We start from the raw sequence: 12,004 nt of genomic DNA on the forward strand, positions 1-12,004 counted from the left end.
ATAATTTTGTATAATTGCCTTTGACCAAACAGGAAAATGAAGAGGCATACACAGTCTCAGCCCCATATGTAATGATGATTTTACCAGAGCATATCCTTAGAAGTATTGCTATAAATTTTGATATCACATTCTAATTTTAAAGCCAAGTGCTTTTTGAGAAATGAGGCTATTGTTTTGAAACATTTGCATTATAATGGGTTTGCTAAGCAAATGATGTCTTATGCAGATGATTAAGGGTTATAAATTTTTATGCATTGGCCCTTGATATGCTTTTGAACAGCAATAGCTGGTGTTTTAATTGCCAGCACATATAAGCATAAAAAAGAGAGGACGGGAGGCAAGCAACTTTGGTTCTTTTCTTTCAAAGTTGAAGAAACTAGTTATTTTCTCATGTGTATTATTTTTTAAATGTATTCCAAATTATTTTGGTAGAGCCAGCCTTTTCCCAATTTTGAAAAATATAAATCATGTAAGATTTACCATTTTAACCGCACAGTTCAGTGGCATTAAGTACATTTACATTGTTGTGCAATCATCACCACCGTCTCCAGAATTTTTTATTTTATTTTTTTAATATCATCCCATACTAAAACTCTGTAACCCATTAAACAATAACTCCTCATTTCTCCTTCCCCCAGCCCCTGGTAACCACTAATCTACTTTCTTTCTCTGTAAATTTGTCTATTCTGTGTACCTCATTTAAGTGGAATCATACAGTATTTGTTCTTTTGTAACCAGCTTTTCTTTTAAAACATTTTCACTGGTGTTAATTTGGATGATTTGTGTACTATATAGTAATGTATTAAATCCAATTCTGGCATTATCTACCAAGTGCCTCTTCACCATGAAGTCAGTGGTCATGAGTATACTTTCCAGTTGTTATTTAGTCTTTGCTAGTTTTAAGTCTCAGTTTCATTAGTTTTGTTCTAGGGGAAACAGACTCTGAGATAAAGATTCTCATGCAGCCCCTGTGAGACAGTGATGGCAGTAGTATTGGGTAGAGGGAGGAAATGAGATACCATGGGGTCAGAGCAAAGGCAGCAAAAGCATTAGTATATGTGGTTAAAACATGGGCTCTGGAGCTAGACCACCTGAGTTTGTATGTTGACTCTCTACCACTTACCAGCAGGGTGGGGTAGGTATTTAACTCCTATGCCTCCTTTTGCCATTGGCAAAATAGGATGGGAACAGAATTTCCTTCATAGGGTTGTTGTGAGGAATGAACTAACATTGAACTAGTGCTTGGCCTACTGCTGGGTCAGCATATAGCAGTTGCTCAGCAACTCTTACCACCACCACCACTCTGTTACTATTACTGTTAATTAGATGGGAGACTAAGGGGATCAGGAATCTCAGCCAGCCAGTCAGAATCTGTGGAAACAAGGGTGCGCTCCATGGCAGGGTCACACTGCAGTTTACTACCACAACTGTAGACATTAGCTTATCCTCTGCCCTGTACCTTTTAAACAAAATTCTGCATAAACCTGTCTCATCTTACTTTTTATTTTAATAGTTTTTTAAATTAGGGTTTTCACATGAAGACTTTATAACTGATATTTGTTAAATAGAAAGAATACAGGATAAAACTATTCTAACCATACTTTACATTATTTTAGATGTAATCATTTCTGTAACTGGGTTTTTTCAAAAAATTTGGACTACTACCCTGTTAGTATTTGTGAAGGGGTCCTTGAGCTACAGAGTTCTAGAACCAGGCAGGGTAAATATTCTGTTGCACCCCAGAGGCTCCTTAAAGTTTCTCAGCTCTCAAATCAGATCACCTGCTCCCCCTGGCTTTCTCTTTCAATACTTTGCTAGAGTTGAAGTCTAGAAGGGGGTTGGCATTCTTGTTAGAGAGGTATTTTGGGGGCTTCCCTTGTGGCACAGTGGTTAAGAATCCTCCTGCCAATGCAGGGGACACAGGTTCAAGCCCTGGTCCAGGAAGATCCCACATGCCGCGTAGCAACTAAGCCCGTGCACCACAACTAGTGAGCCTGCGCTCTAGAACCCGCAAGCCACAACTACTGAGCCCGTGTGCTGCAACTACTGAAGCCCGCATGCCTAGAGCCCTCTGCAACAAGAGAAGCCACCGTACCACCATACCAATGAGAAGCCCATGTACCACAACGAAGAGTAGCCCCAGCTCGCCGCAACTGGAGAAAGCCTGCGTGCAGCAACGAAGACCCAACACAGCCAAAACATAAAAATAAATAAAATAAATAATTTTTTTTAAAAAATAGGTATTTTGAGATTATCATAGTAAGTGACATTATTAAGTGAACTTCATTTATGATGGCTTTCCCTAAGCACCTTTAATAATATATTCAGTCAGCACCTGTGAGGTGCTGAGGATTCTAGAAAGAAAAAAAAAAGCAAGTTCCCTGTCTCATGAAAGAAACGTGTGAACACCAAGAATCAGAGCCCACTCAGCTACATGCTATTGGATATACCATACAAAGTGCTATGAGGAGAGCTTAAAAGGCTCACTATACCTGGGGAGTGGGAAGGAGGCATGAAGGTGAGTTTGGGGCAGTTTAATATAGTAACTGTGGAAAATGAGGACTCACGAGACAGGGTAAAAGCAAGGAGACATGAAAGAGCCAGTCATGTGTTTGAGGAGCTGTGCATGGTTGATGTGCATGAGGTGGGAAGTGGTCAGAGGTAGCCTCAGCAGCAGTGCATTGAGCTCAGGGTGTCTCCTGGTGATGTGAAGGAAGGAAGTGACATGGTCAGATTTTTGTTTTAGATAACTCCGGAGGCCCTAGGGAAGATGGATGGGCAATAGAAATTAAGGTTTCCAAATGGTAATTTGGCCCAAGACAACAGTGATTGGGTTCATCCCAGAGGTTTGGGCACTTGAGGCAACTTTTGATGACTTTTGCTGTTTTTAGAGCACTTAACAACCTATAAGAAGCACTTAAAACAACTTTGCCTTTGAGTGTTGATAAATATTTCTACCAAAAAGTGTGAAGACGACAAAAAATGGGCCTTAGGAAGTGAGGCTAGAGGAGTATGGCTTTTACTTCACTGATTTTTTTTTTTTTTTTTTTTTTGGCTGCTCTGGGTCTTCATTGCTGTGTGCAGGCTTTCTCTAGTTGCGACAAGCAGGGGCTGCTCTTCGTTGCAGTGCACGGGCTTCTCATTGCAGTGACTTCTGTTGTTGCAGAGCATGGTCTCTAGGTGCACGGGCTTCAGTAGTTGCAGCACACGGGCTCAGTAGTTGCGGCACTCAGGCCCTAAAGCGTGCGGGCTTCAGTAGTTGTGGCGCGTGGGCTCAGTAGTTGCGGTGTGTGGGCTCTAGGGCACATGAGCTTTAGTAGTTGTGGTGCATGGGCTTAGTTGCTCCGTGGCATGTGGGATCTTCCTGCACCAGGGATGGAACCCGTGTCCCCTGCATTGGCAGGCAGATTCTTAACCACTGCACCACCAGGGAGGTCCCTTCACTGATTATTTTTGCAGTTGACCAAGGTGTGTCTTAAGTCCTTGAGTGATTCACCTGTCTACATGTGAGCCCTTAAAATAACATGACCCTTTGTTTCCTTGGAAAGGGGACATAAACAAATAGACAACTGTTGTCCCAGAACACCATTTTAGTATTTTTTAAATGCTGTCCTCTGGTCTGAGTCTAGGGAGTGAACTTCTGCTAGAATGGGTGGTTGGGGAGTGGGGCGTGGGGGTGGGAGTGGCAGGGAATGGACCACTGTTCCTGCCTTGCCTGCATCATGCAAGGCTACATCTCCAGAGGGCCCAGATCAGGAGAAGGCTAAGCACAATGATATGATGAGTCCATCCGGTTTGGGAGGAGCCCTAGGAGGGTGGCTGGATTCTGAGCCTGTCTCCAAGTCTGAGATTTGATACAGGGAGCTGTAAATTCTCTCCTACTTTATTAATAGATCTGAGTCTCCTTCCCTCACACAGGCCTGGGAACATCTTTACTATCTGTATTGTCTTTAGCTGTATTAAAAACATGGGTGTAATTCAGATGTCAAGAGGTAAAATCTGACTTTTATGATAGAGGACTCTTCTGGCCTGAAAGCTTGGGAGAGTTAAAATGTTTTTCCAACCATCCAACCAACAAACTCATAGAAAAAGAGATCAGATTTATGGTCACCAGAGGCAGGGGGTAGGGGTAGGGGCAATTGGATAAAGGCAGTCAGAAGATACAAACCTCCAGTTATAAGATAAATAAGTACTAGGGATGTAATGTACAACATGATAAACATAATTAACACTACTGTATGTTAAATACGAAAAGTTGTTAAGAGTAAATCCTAAGAGTTATCATCACAAGAGAAAAAATTTTTCTATTTAATTTTGTATCTGTATCAGATCACGGATGTTCACTAAACTTATTGTGATAATCATTTCATGATGTATGTAAGTCAGATCATCATACTATATACCTTAAACTTTCTGTTTCTGTGAATTTCACTGCTCTGGGTACCTCATATAAATGGAATCATACAATGTTTGTCTTTTTGTGACTGGCTTATTCACTTAGTATAATGCCTTCAAGGTTCATCCTTATATTGTAGCATATGTTTCCTTCCTTTTTAAGACAAAATATTTCATTGTATACGTATACCACATTTTGCTTATCCATTCATCTGTCAAAGGACATTTGGTTGCTTCTACATTTTAGCTATTGTGACTAAACCCGTGTTTAGTTATGAACATGGGTATTCTTTTGGGCACATACCCAGAAGTGGAATTGCTGGATCATATGATAATTCTATTTTTAATTTTTTGTGGAACCGCCATACTGTTTTCCACAGCAGCTACACCATTTTACATTTCCACCAACAGTGCACAAGGGTTCCAATTTCTCCACATCCTGGCCAACACCTGTTATTTTCTGGGACTTTTTTTTTTCCTGATAGGTATGAGATTGCTCCTCATTTTATAGTGGCTTTTCTTTTTAATTGATGCAGGGTCCTCTTGCATAAATTGCAGTATATTTTTAAAGATTTATTCTATTTCTTATACTGCCTCTGCTGTCGTTGGTATTTGTGAAGGTCTCCTGTAGGACAGTGGTTGAGCTTTGCTCTGGAGCACTGAGTTGATTGGAATGTGCTCACAGTAGGTGTCCCTTCAGGAGGACAAACAGGAACATATCCTAAACTAGAGGTTCAGTCATTGTTTAGGAAGTTGGACACAGTTATCCTCTAGGCGGCACTGCCTTTCTTTTCCCCTCCTTCATGTCTTGTGGCCTAGAATTACCTCAGATACCACTCTTGTTGTTCCTCTGTCTTTAGGGCCCACCCAGGAAACCCTCTGTGGACCTAGTGTGTCTGGCAGTCATGTGCATCCTCTCTGGATGCCAATTTTAACCAAAGCAAAACAAGCATTTATGAGGCTATCAGGGATACTTAAACAGTAACTGAATATTAGATTATATCAAGGAATTAGTGTTGCTTTTTTTTTTTTTTGGCAGCGTTGGGTCTTTGTTGCTGCACATGGGCTTTCTCTAGTTGTGGGGAGCAGGGGCTACAGTGTTGCTTTTTAAATAGGTAAAGGTATTGTGATTATGTTAAGAATCCTTATCTCTTACGGCCACATACTGAAGTAAATACAGTTGAAATGATATGTCTCAGATTTGCCTTAATATAATCCAGTGGTTCTCAGCTCAGGGTGATTTCCCCCCCAAGAAGACATTTGGCAACGTCTGAAGGTGATTTTGGTCATCACAATTAAGGGTTTGCTATTGGCATCTAGTAGCTAGAGACCACAGATGATGTTAAACATCCTACAGTGCACACGAGAGCCCCCCACAGCAGAGAATTATCTATCCCAAAATGTTATTAGTGTGCGGCTGAGAAACCCAACCCTGGTAGAGATGAAAAAACTGACATCTGGTAATATTGTCAAAGTGAAATGGTCAGTGCATAGGGATTTACTGTAGTGTTCTTTTACTCCTGTGTAAGTTTGGAAGTTTTCCATAATAACAAGTTATAAAATGTATATGCAGCTTATAATTTTTTATATATATTTTTTTGTAAAGAAGCCATCAGTACACCCCCGCTCTGTATAGAGCGCTGTCTTTCAAACTGAGCCCAGATGAGATACCACAGCTTGTTGCTCAGCCTGTGGGGGTACGGACTGCATTGGCAAGCCTTTGGTTAAATACCCTACTACCCCAAGACCTACTTTCATCCCCATTCCTGGTTTGACGCTGAACTTGAGGTGTTTCTAGGCTCAGACCGATGGAACTAGTACTCACAGCTCTTCAGCTGTGATTGATCTCTTCAGCAGTCCAATCCCATCTGCTTTGTCGTCCACAAATCCCTCAAAGTTTCTGGTCTGCTGATGCCACTCTTTGCTGCCTTCCAGATGTGCTTTTTTTTTTTTTAAGTTTTTTAAATAAATTTATTTATTTTTGTCTGCATTGGGTCTTCATTGCTGCATGCGGGCTTTCTCTAGTTGCAGCGAGCAGGGGTTACTCTTCATTGTGGTGTGGTGGCTTCTCTTGTTGTAGAGCATGGGCTCTAGGTGCACGGGCTTCAGTAGCTGTGGCACATGGGCTCAGTAGTTGTGGCTCGTGGGCTCTAGAGCGCAGGCTCACTAGTTGTGGTGCACAGGCTTAGTTGCTACGCGGCATGTGGGATCTTCCCAGACCAGGGCTCGAACCTGTGTCCCCTGCATTGGCAGGCGGATTCTTAACCACCGTGCCACCAGGGAAGCCCCAGATGCAATTTTTATTTCATTCGTATTTTTATGTTTCTTCTATCGTTTCAGTGTCCTTTTGGGAAGAGAAAGAAATAAAATTATGGATTCAGCCCACTGTCTTGAGCCACATGTCTCTAATTACCTTCTTTTAATACCTGGTATACAGCCCTCTGTGAGTGGCATTGAACAAAGACATATTTAGTGATAAATCATTAATTCTTTTATTCATTCACTCAGTGTAGTCCATCCAGTATTTGTTTAGTGCCCACTATGTGTGAAATTCTGTGCTAGGTGTTAGGGATATGGTGAAAAGCAAAGCAGGCATATAATCCTTGCCTTTGTGGAATTTATGGTGTAAAGGAAGGACACTCATAATCAGCTATACTCAAATAAATATATAATTACAAAGTGTGAGGGTATTATCAAGAGAAATAACAGAGTGCTCTGTGAGACTAATAAAAAACAACAATAGCTAACACCGACTAGACTGTGTACATAGTGTGTGCAAGTTACTGTGCCAAGAACTTTACATGGATGATCTCATTTAATCTTTAGAATAACTGATTTTACAGATAAGGAAACTAAGGCTTACCTAATTTAGTGTTAAGTCAGAAAAGACCTCTCCGGTAAAAGTAACACTTGAAATGAGAACTGGATGCCTAGGAGTTAGCCAGGCAAAGAACAGAGGGAGGCTATATACAGCAGAAGGAATAACATGTTCAAAGGCCCAAGGAAAGAGTGAACCCAGCATGGAAGGATGCCAGTGGCTGAAGTTCAGTGAGCAAGGAAAGAGTGGGAGGAGATAGAGAAAGCAGGGGCTAAATGGGGGAGGTTGTTATTGGCCAGGGTAAGGATATTAGATTTCATTCTAAAGGCTTGGGAAACCATTGAAAGGTTTTACCTAAGAGGGGAACATGATCTGATTTGCTTTCTTTGCGATCACTCTCCCTGCTTTCTGGAAAATGGACTGGCCGAGAATAGCAGCTTACCATGATTCAGTTGAGAGAGGACAGAGATTTAGACTAGAGTGATGGCAACAGAATGGAAAAAAGGCAGACAAATTTGAGGTGTTGGTTTTAGTGCTAAAACATTACTTGCAGCTGGGTTGGATATAGAAGCTAAGCATGGGGAAGAAACTAAGGGGATTTCCACATTTCTCACTTGAGCAACAGGGTGGATGGGTGGCAGTACTAGCTACTGAATTACCAGTAAGGGAAATTATTTTAGACCCAGGAAGTTTGCATTGCCTGTGAAATTTAAAGTAGAGGTGACATTATAGTTTCAGAAGAGTTTGAAGAGAGGTCTGACCAAGCAGTGCAGATGTGGGAATTGCTAGCATATCACTTGAGCTTCCAGCCTGATCTGATCAACTAGATAGCATATAGAGAAGAACGCCAAGAACAGAGCCCTGAGGAAATCAGACATTTAGAGATCTGTGTTAGAAGAGGAGCAACTGACAAGGGAAAATAATTTGAAGCAGCCAAGAGATAGAATCAGAAGAGTGCTTTGTTGTAGAAACCAAGAGAGGAAAGTTCTTCAAAGAGGAGGGAGGGACTTCCCTGGTGGCGCAGTGGTTAAGAATCTGCCTGCCAATGCATGGGACATGGGTTCGAGCCCTGGTCCAGGAAGATCCCACATGTCGCAGAGCAGCTAAGCCCATCTGCCACAACTAGTGAGCCTGCGCTCTAGAGCCCGCGAGCCACAACTACTGAGCCCGCCTGCCACAGCTACTGAAGCCCGTGCACCTAGAGCCCGTGCTTTACAACAAGAGAAGCCACTGCAATGAGAAGCCCACGCACTGCAACGAAGAGTAGCCCCCGCTTGCCGCAGCTAGAGAAGGCCCTGCGCACAGCAACGATGACCCAACGCAGCCAAAAATAAATTAATTAATTAATTTTAAAAAAAGAGAGGAGGGCGTAGTCAGCCAGTTTGAATGCTCATTTCAGTATGAGATCCACATACCAGGGTATGATTGAAAATTGCCATCAACAAAGAAGCATGGTATAATATCTCCCATCTCTTTAAAAACAAACTTTCCACCCCGCTTCTCCCTCCAGCTGCTGCTTTTCTCTGTATCTCTTTATGATAAAAGTCCTTACCTCAAATAAGGAGTCGGTATCTCACTGTCTCGTCTTTCCATCTTTATTTCACTCCATTTGGGCTTTCTCAACAACTGCTTAACTGAAACCACTCTTGAAAAGGTCACCAATAACTGCCCTCTTGTCAAATCCAATTTCACATCTCTGTTTTCATCCTACTGAATCTGTTGATTGAGTATTTGATTGAGTTGACTACTCCCTCCTTCTTGAAAACCTCTGTTCTTGGCTTGCATGATACCACATTCTGCTGGATTACCTCCTACCTCATGACTGCTGCTTATGAGTCAGTTTAACTAGCTGATCTTTTAAAAGAATGTAAATCCATTTATATCTCTCCCCTGTTCAAACCTTTCCAATCACACAGTGTTTCTCATCACATTCAGAACTAAATCCACAGTCATTACTATGGCCTGCAAAGCCCTAAGTCTTCTGGCTTCTGCCCACATCTCCAGCCACATCTTGTATGAAATTGGTCTTTGTGCTATTTCTTGAACCCACCAAACTCCTGAGGGCTCTTATGCTTGCTGTTCCCTGTGCCTAGAAAGCTCTTTGCACAGATCTTTTTGTGGTTCACTTATTCACATTATTTAGACCACTCTAAGTAATGGCTCAGTATAACCACTTCAGACCTTCCCAAACTACTCTAACATAGCCAACCACTTCCCCCTCCCCAAAACCCATCACTCTCTATCCCTTTACCCTTCTTTTCTTCATATATCTTGCCCCTGTCTGAAATTGTTTATGAACAGTTTTCTCCCACTTCCCCCAGAATGTCAGCTCTCTGTCGCTTGTCTGTTTAATCAATTCTCTATTCCCAGTGTCTGGAACAGTGCCTGGCATACAGTTGCTGGTCCATAAATATTTTTTGTAAATTTATTTTATTTATTTTTGGCTCCATTGGGTCTCCATTGCTGCGCGTGGGCTTTCTCTAGTTGCGGGGCTACTCTTGTTGCGGAGCACAGGCTCTAGGCACGCGGGCTTCAGTAGTTGTGGTGTGTGGGCTCAGTAGTTGTGGCTCGTGGGCTCTAGAGCACAGGCTCAGTAGTTGTGGCGCACGGGCCTAGTCGCTCCGAGGCATGTGGGATCTTCCCAGACCAGAGATCAAACCCATGTCCCCTGCACCAGCAGGCGGATTCTCAACCTCTGTGCCACCAGGGAAGTCCCCATAAATATTTTTTGAATGAATGCTGCTAAGAGGTGGAATCAGATGAAGATGGGAATGTTTCCATTGGGTTTGGCAATATGCCATTTGTTGGTGTCCTTGATGAGCAATTTAAATGGCTCACTGAGGGTAGGAGTCAGAGCAAAATAGATTAAGGAGTACCCAGAGGTAAGGGGTTAGAGAAAACAACTGTTAAATAAGACAACCGTTGTGAGAAGTTAACTGTGAAGAGAGACATGGGGCTGGCTGTTTGTGGTTGGAGGAGGGTAAATGAGGTCAAGAAGACAGGTCTTTGAAGTGACAGTAATAGATGTAATACAGAGCATATGTGACAGGATTGCCCTTTACATAGGGGGATCTGCTAAAGAGGATGAAAAGTGGTGCTGCTAGGAAAGATGGAAAATGGTGAAGACAGTTACAAATTCAGACTGGTTGTATAGTTCGTGGTGGGGCATGAGAGTGCAGGAAGAGGATGAGGCGGCACCTGGTCAGCTGCCATGAGGTTCAGTGTGGGGTGGTAAGGAAGCCAGGCCCTATGGAATGGAGGGCAGAGTTGCTGTATCTCCAAGCCAGATGTTGCTGTAGTTGGGGTCCTGGTAAAAGGTAGCTGTGGAAAGAGGTAGAAAAGAGTACCCAGCGTTTTTTGACACAGTGCTTAAGGATCTAATAATGTGTCCTTGCTTTAATCAGGAACAGTATTCTCTGTGCCAGGAAACCATTTGGATTTATGATAGGAAAATTGTCATTTTTCCTTTCTCTCCCATCTTCCTCTAGATGGAGCACACTGAGCCTGGGAGAAAGTACATTGTTGGCCCTGCACACCCAGCTTACCATCAGGATTGATGAATACTCTATGAAATATTTGAGTATTTCTTATGTGCTGAGCACTGTTTTTGTTTTAGGCTCTATAGCAATGAAAGAAAGTCTCTACCTTCAAAGAGCTTTCATTGTAATGCAGGGAGACACAAAATAAACATATGTATGATAAGTCAGAGATGGGGTGGACATGTCACCCTGGGCTCTTACCCTGCTGTACCCCCCTCTTCACCCAGTAGCCCTGGGCTGGCAGTGAAAGGTGTTCTCTTTTCTCTCTCTCTCTCCGCACCCCCCTTCTCTCCCTCTCTCCCTCCCCATGCCCAGCCATCTACATAAGCATTTGGAGGAGCCCTTCTTCCTCATCTGGGTGTTTCCCTGAGCAGCCGACTTGAGCCCTCCATTACATACAATGATAATAACATGTTTCGTTCTCTTGATTTCAGATGAGACGCCAATTATTGCAGTGATGGTGGCCCTGTCCTCTCTGCTAGTGATCGTGTTTATTATCATAGTTTTGTACATGTTAAGGTGAGTGTGCTAATGCTTCTGCATTCTCTTGGACTCTGTTTCAATACCCCAGGGTCTCAATAAGCCCCCACAGTCCAGAAGACAGTAGGATAAAGACAGTGAATGGGATAGAGGGGAATGACTCATGGTAGCACTCCTAAGATTAAAATTCTGCTTAGAAATGTTTTAAAGTTTTACATAGTCTTCCCTAACACCTAGCCCCTCCCCTTTGCTTCCCTCTGTCCCAAGTCCAGTCCCTCAACTCCAGTTCAACCTAAAACCCAGGACAGTGGTTTAGAGGTTGAGGGAAGAAGCCACAGTCTGTTGTTACTGATAGGCGTTTTAAGATCTTCAGATCTAGCCCTATTGAAACAACCCCTGAAAGCACCCCAATGAAGATTATGTGCTCAGTAAAGGCCTACTTTATTTCTAGTTGGGGCTTTGTCCCCAAACCCCTCTAGGGCCCCTGACTCTGGCATGCTGAGCTGAACCATGTGAGCTACAGAGTTTCTCTTTCTGACTTTCTTCCAGGGTCTTGTAGGTATTACTCCTCAAACAGGTACCAAAGCCAGGAAGGGAAACCCAAGGGAGGGAAGAAGGAGGTGCATTTGTTCTCTTCCTGCTGAAGTCACCGCCCTGACTAATTGGGTTTAACTCTGCCCTTATTTTTAGCTTAAGCTGCTCTGAGCTCCCTCTGTTCTTCTGCAGGGATAAAGAGAGGGAAACCTTGTACACCCCTACAGTTTGTCCTGTG

The 12,004-nt window shown here is 42.9% G+C and overlaps 1 protein-coding gene and 1 long non-coding RNA gene across 5 annotated transcripts in view; one reads left to right on the plus strand and one right to left on the minus strand.

Annotated features, from left to right (window-relative positions):
• LOC309644681 overlaps positions 1-12,004 on the minus strand; it is a 236,613-nt gene that overhangs the window by 151,181 nt on the left and 73,428 nt on the right. The gene's annotated exons all lie outside the window — the stretch shown is intronic.
• Positions 1-12,004, plus strand: part of PTPRA (protein tyrosine phosphatase receptor type A) — a 186,121-nt gene that overhangs the window by 126,487 nt on the left and 47,630 nt on the right. For all 4 annotated transcript variants that reach the window (XM_082428497.1, XM_082428498.1, XM_082428499.1 and 1 more), the window contains one exon: positions 11,187-11,271. In XM_082428497.1, the coding sequence (XP_082284623.1) occupies positions 11,187-11,271 (85 nt within the window). Of the gene's footprint in view, positions 1-11,186; positions 11,272-12,004 lie in introns of those variants that run through there.

This window comes from Balaenoptera physalus (genome assembly GCF_965194825.1).
Source record: "Balaenoptera physalus genome assembly, chromosome: 16".
Taxonomy (NCBI): domain Eukaryota; kingdom Metazoa; phylum Chordata; class Mammalia; order Artiodactyla; family Balaenopteridae; genus Balaenoptera; species Balaenoptera physalus.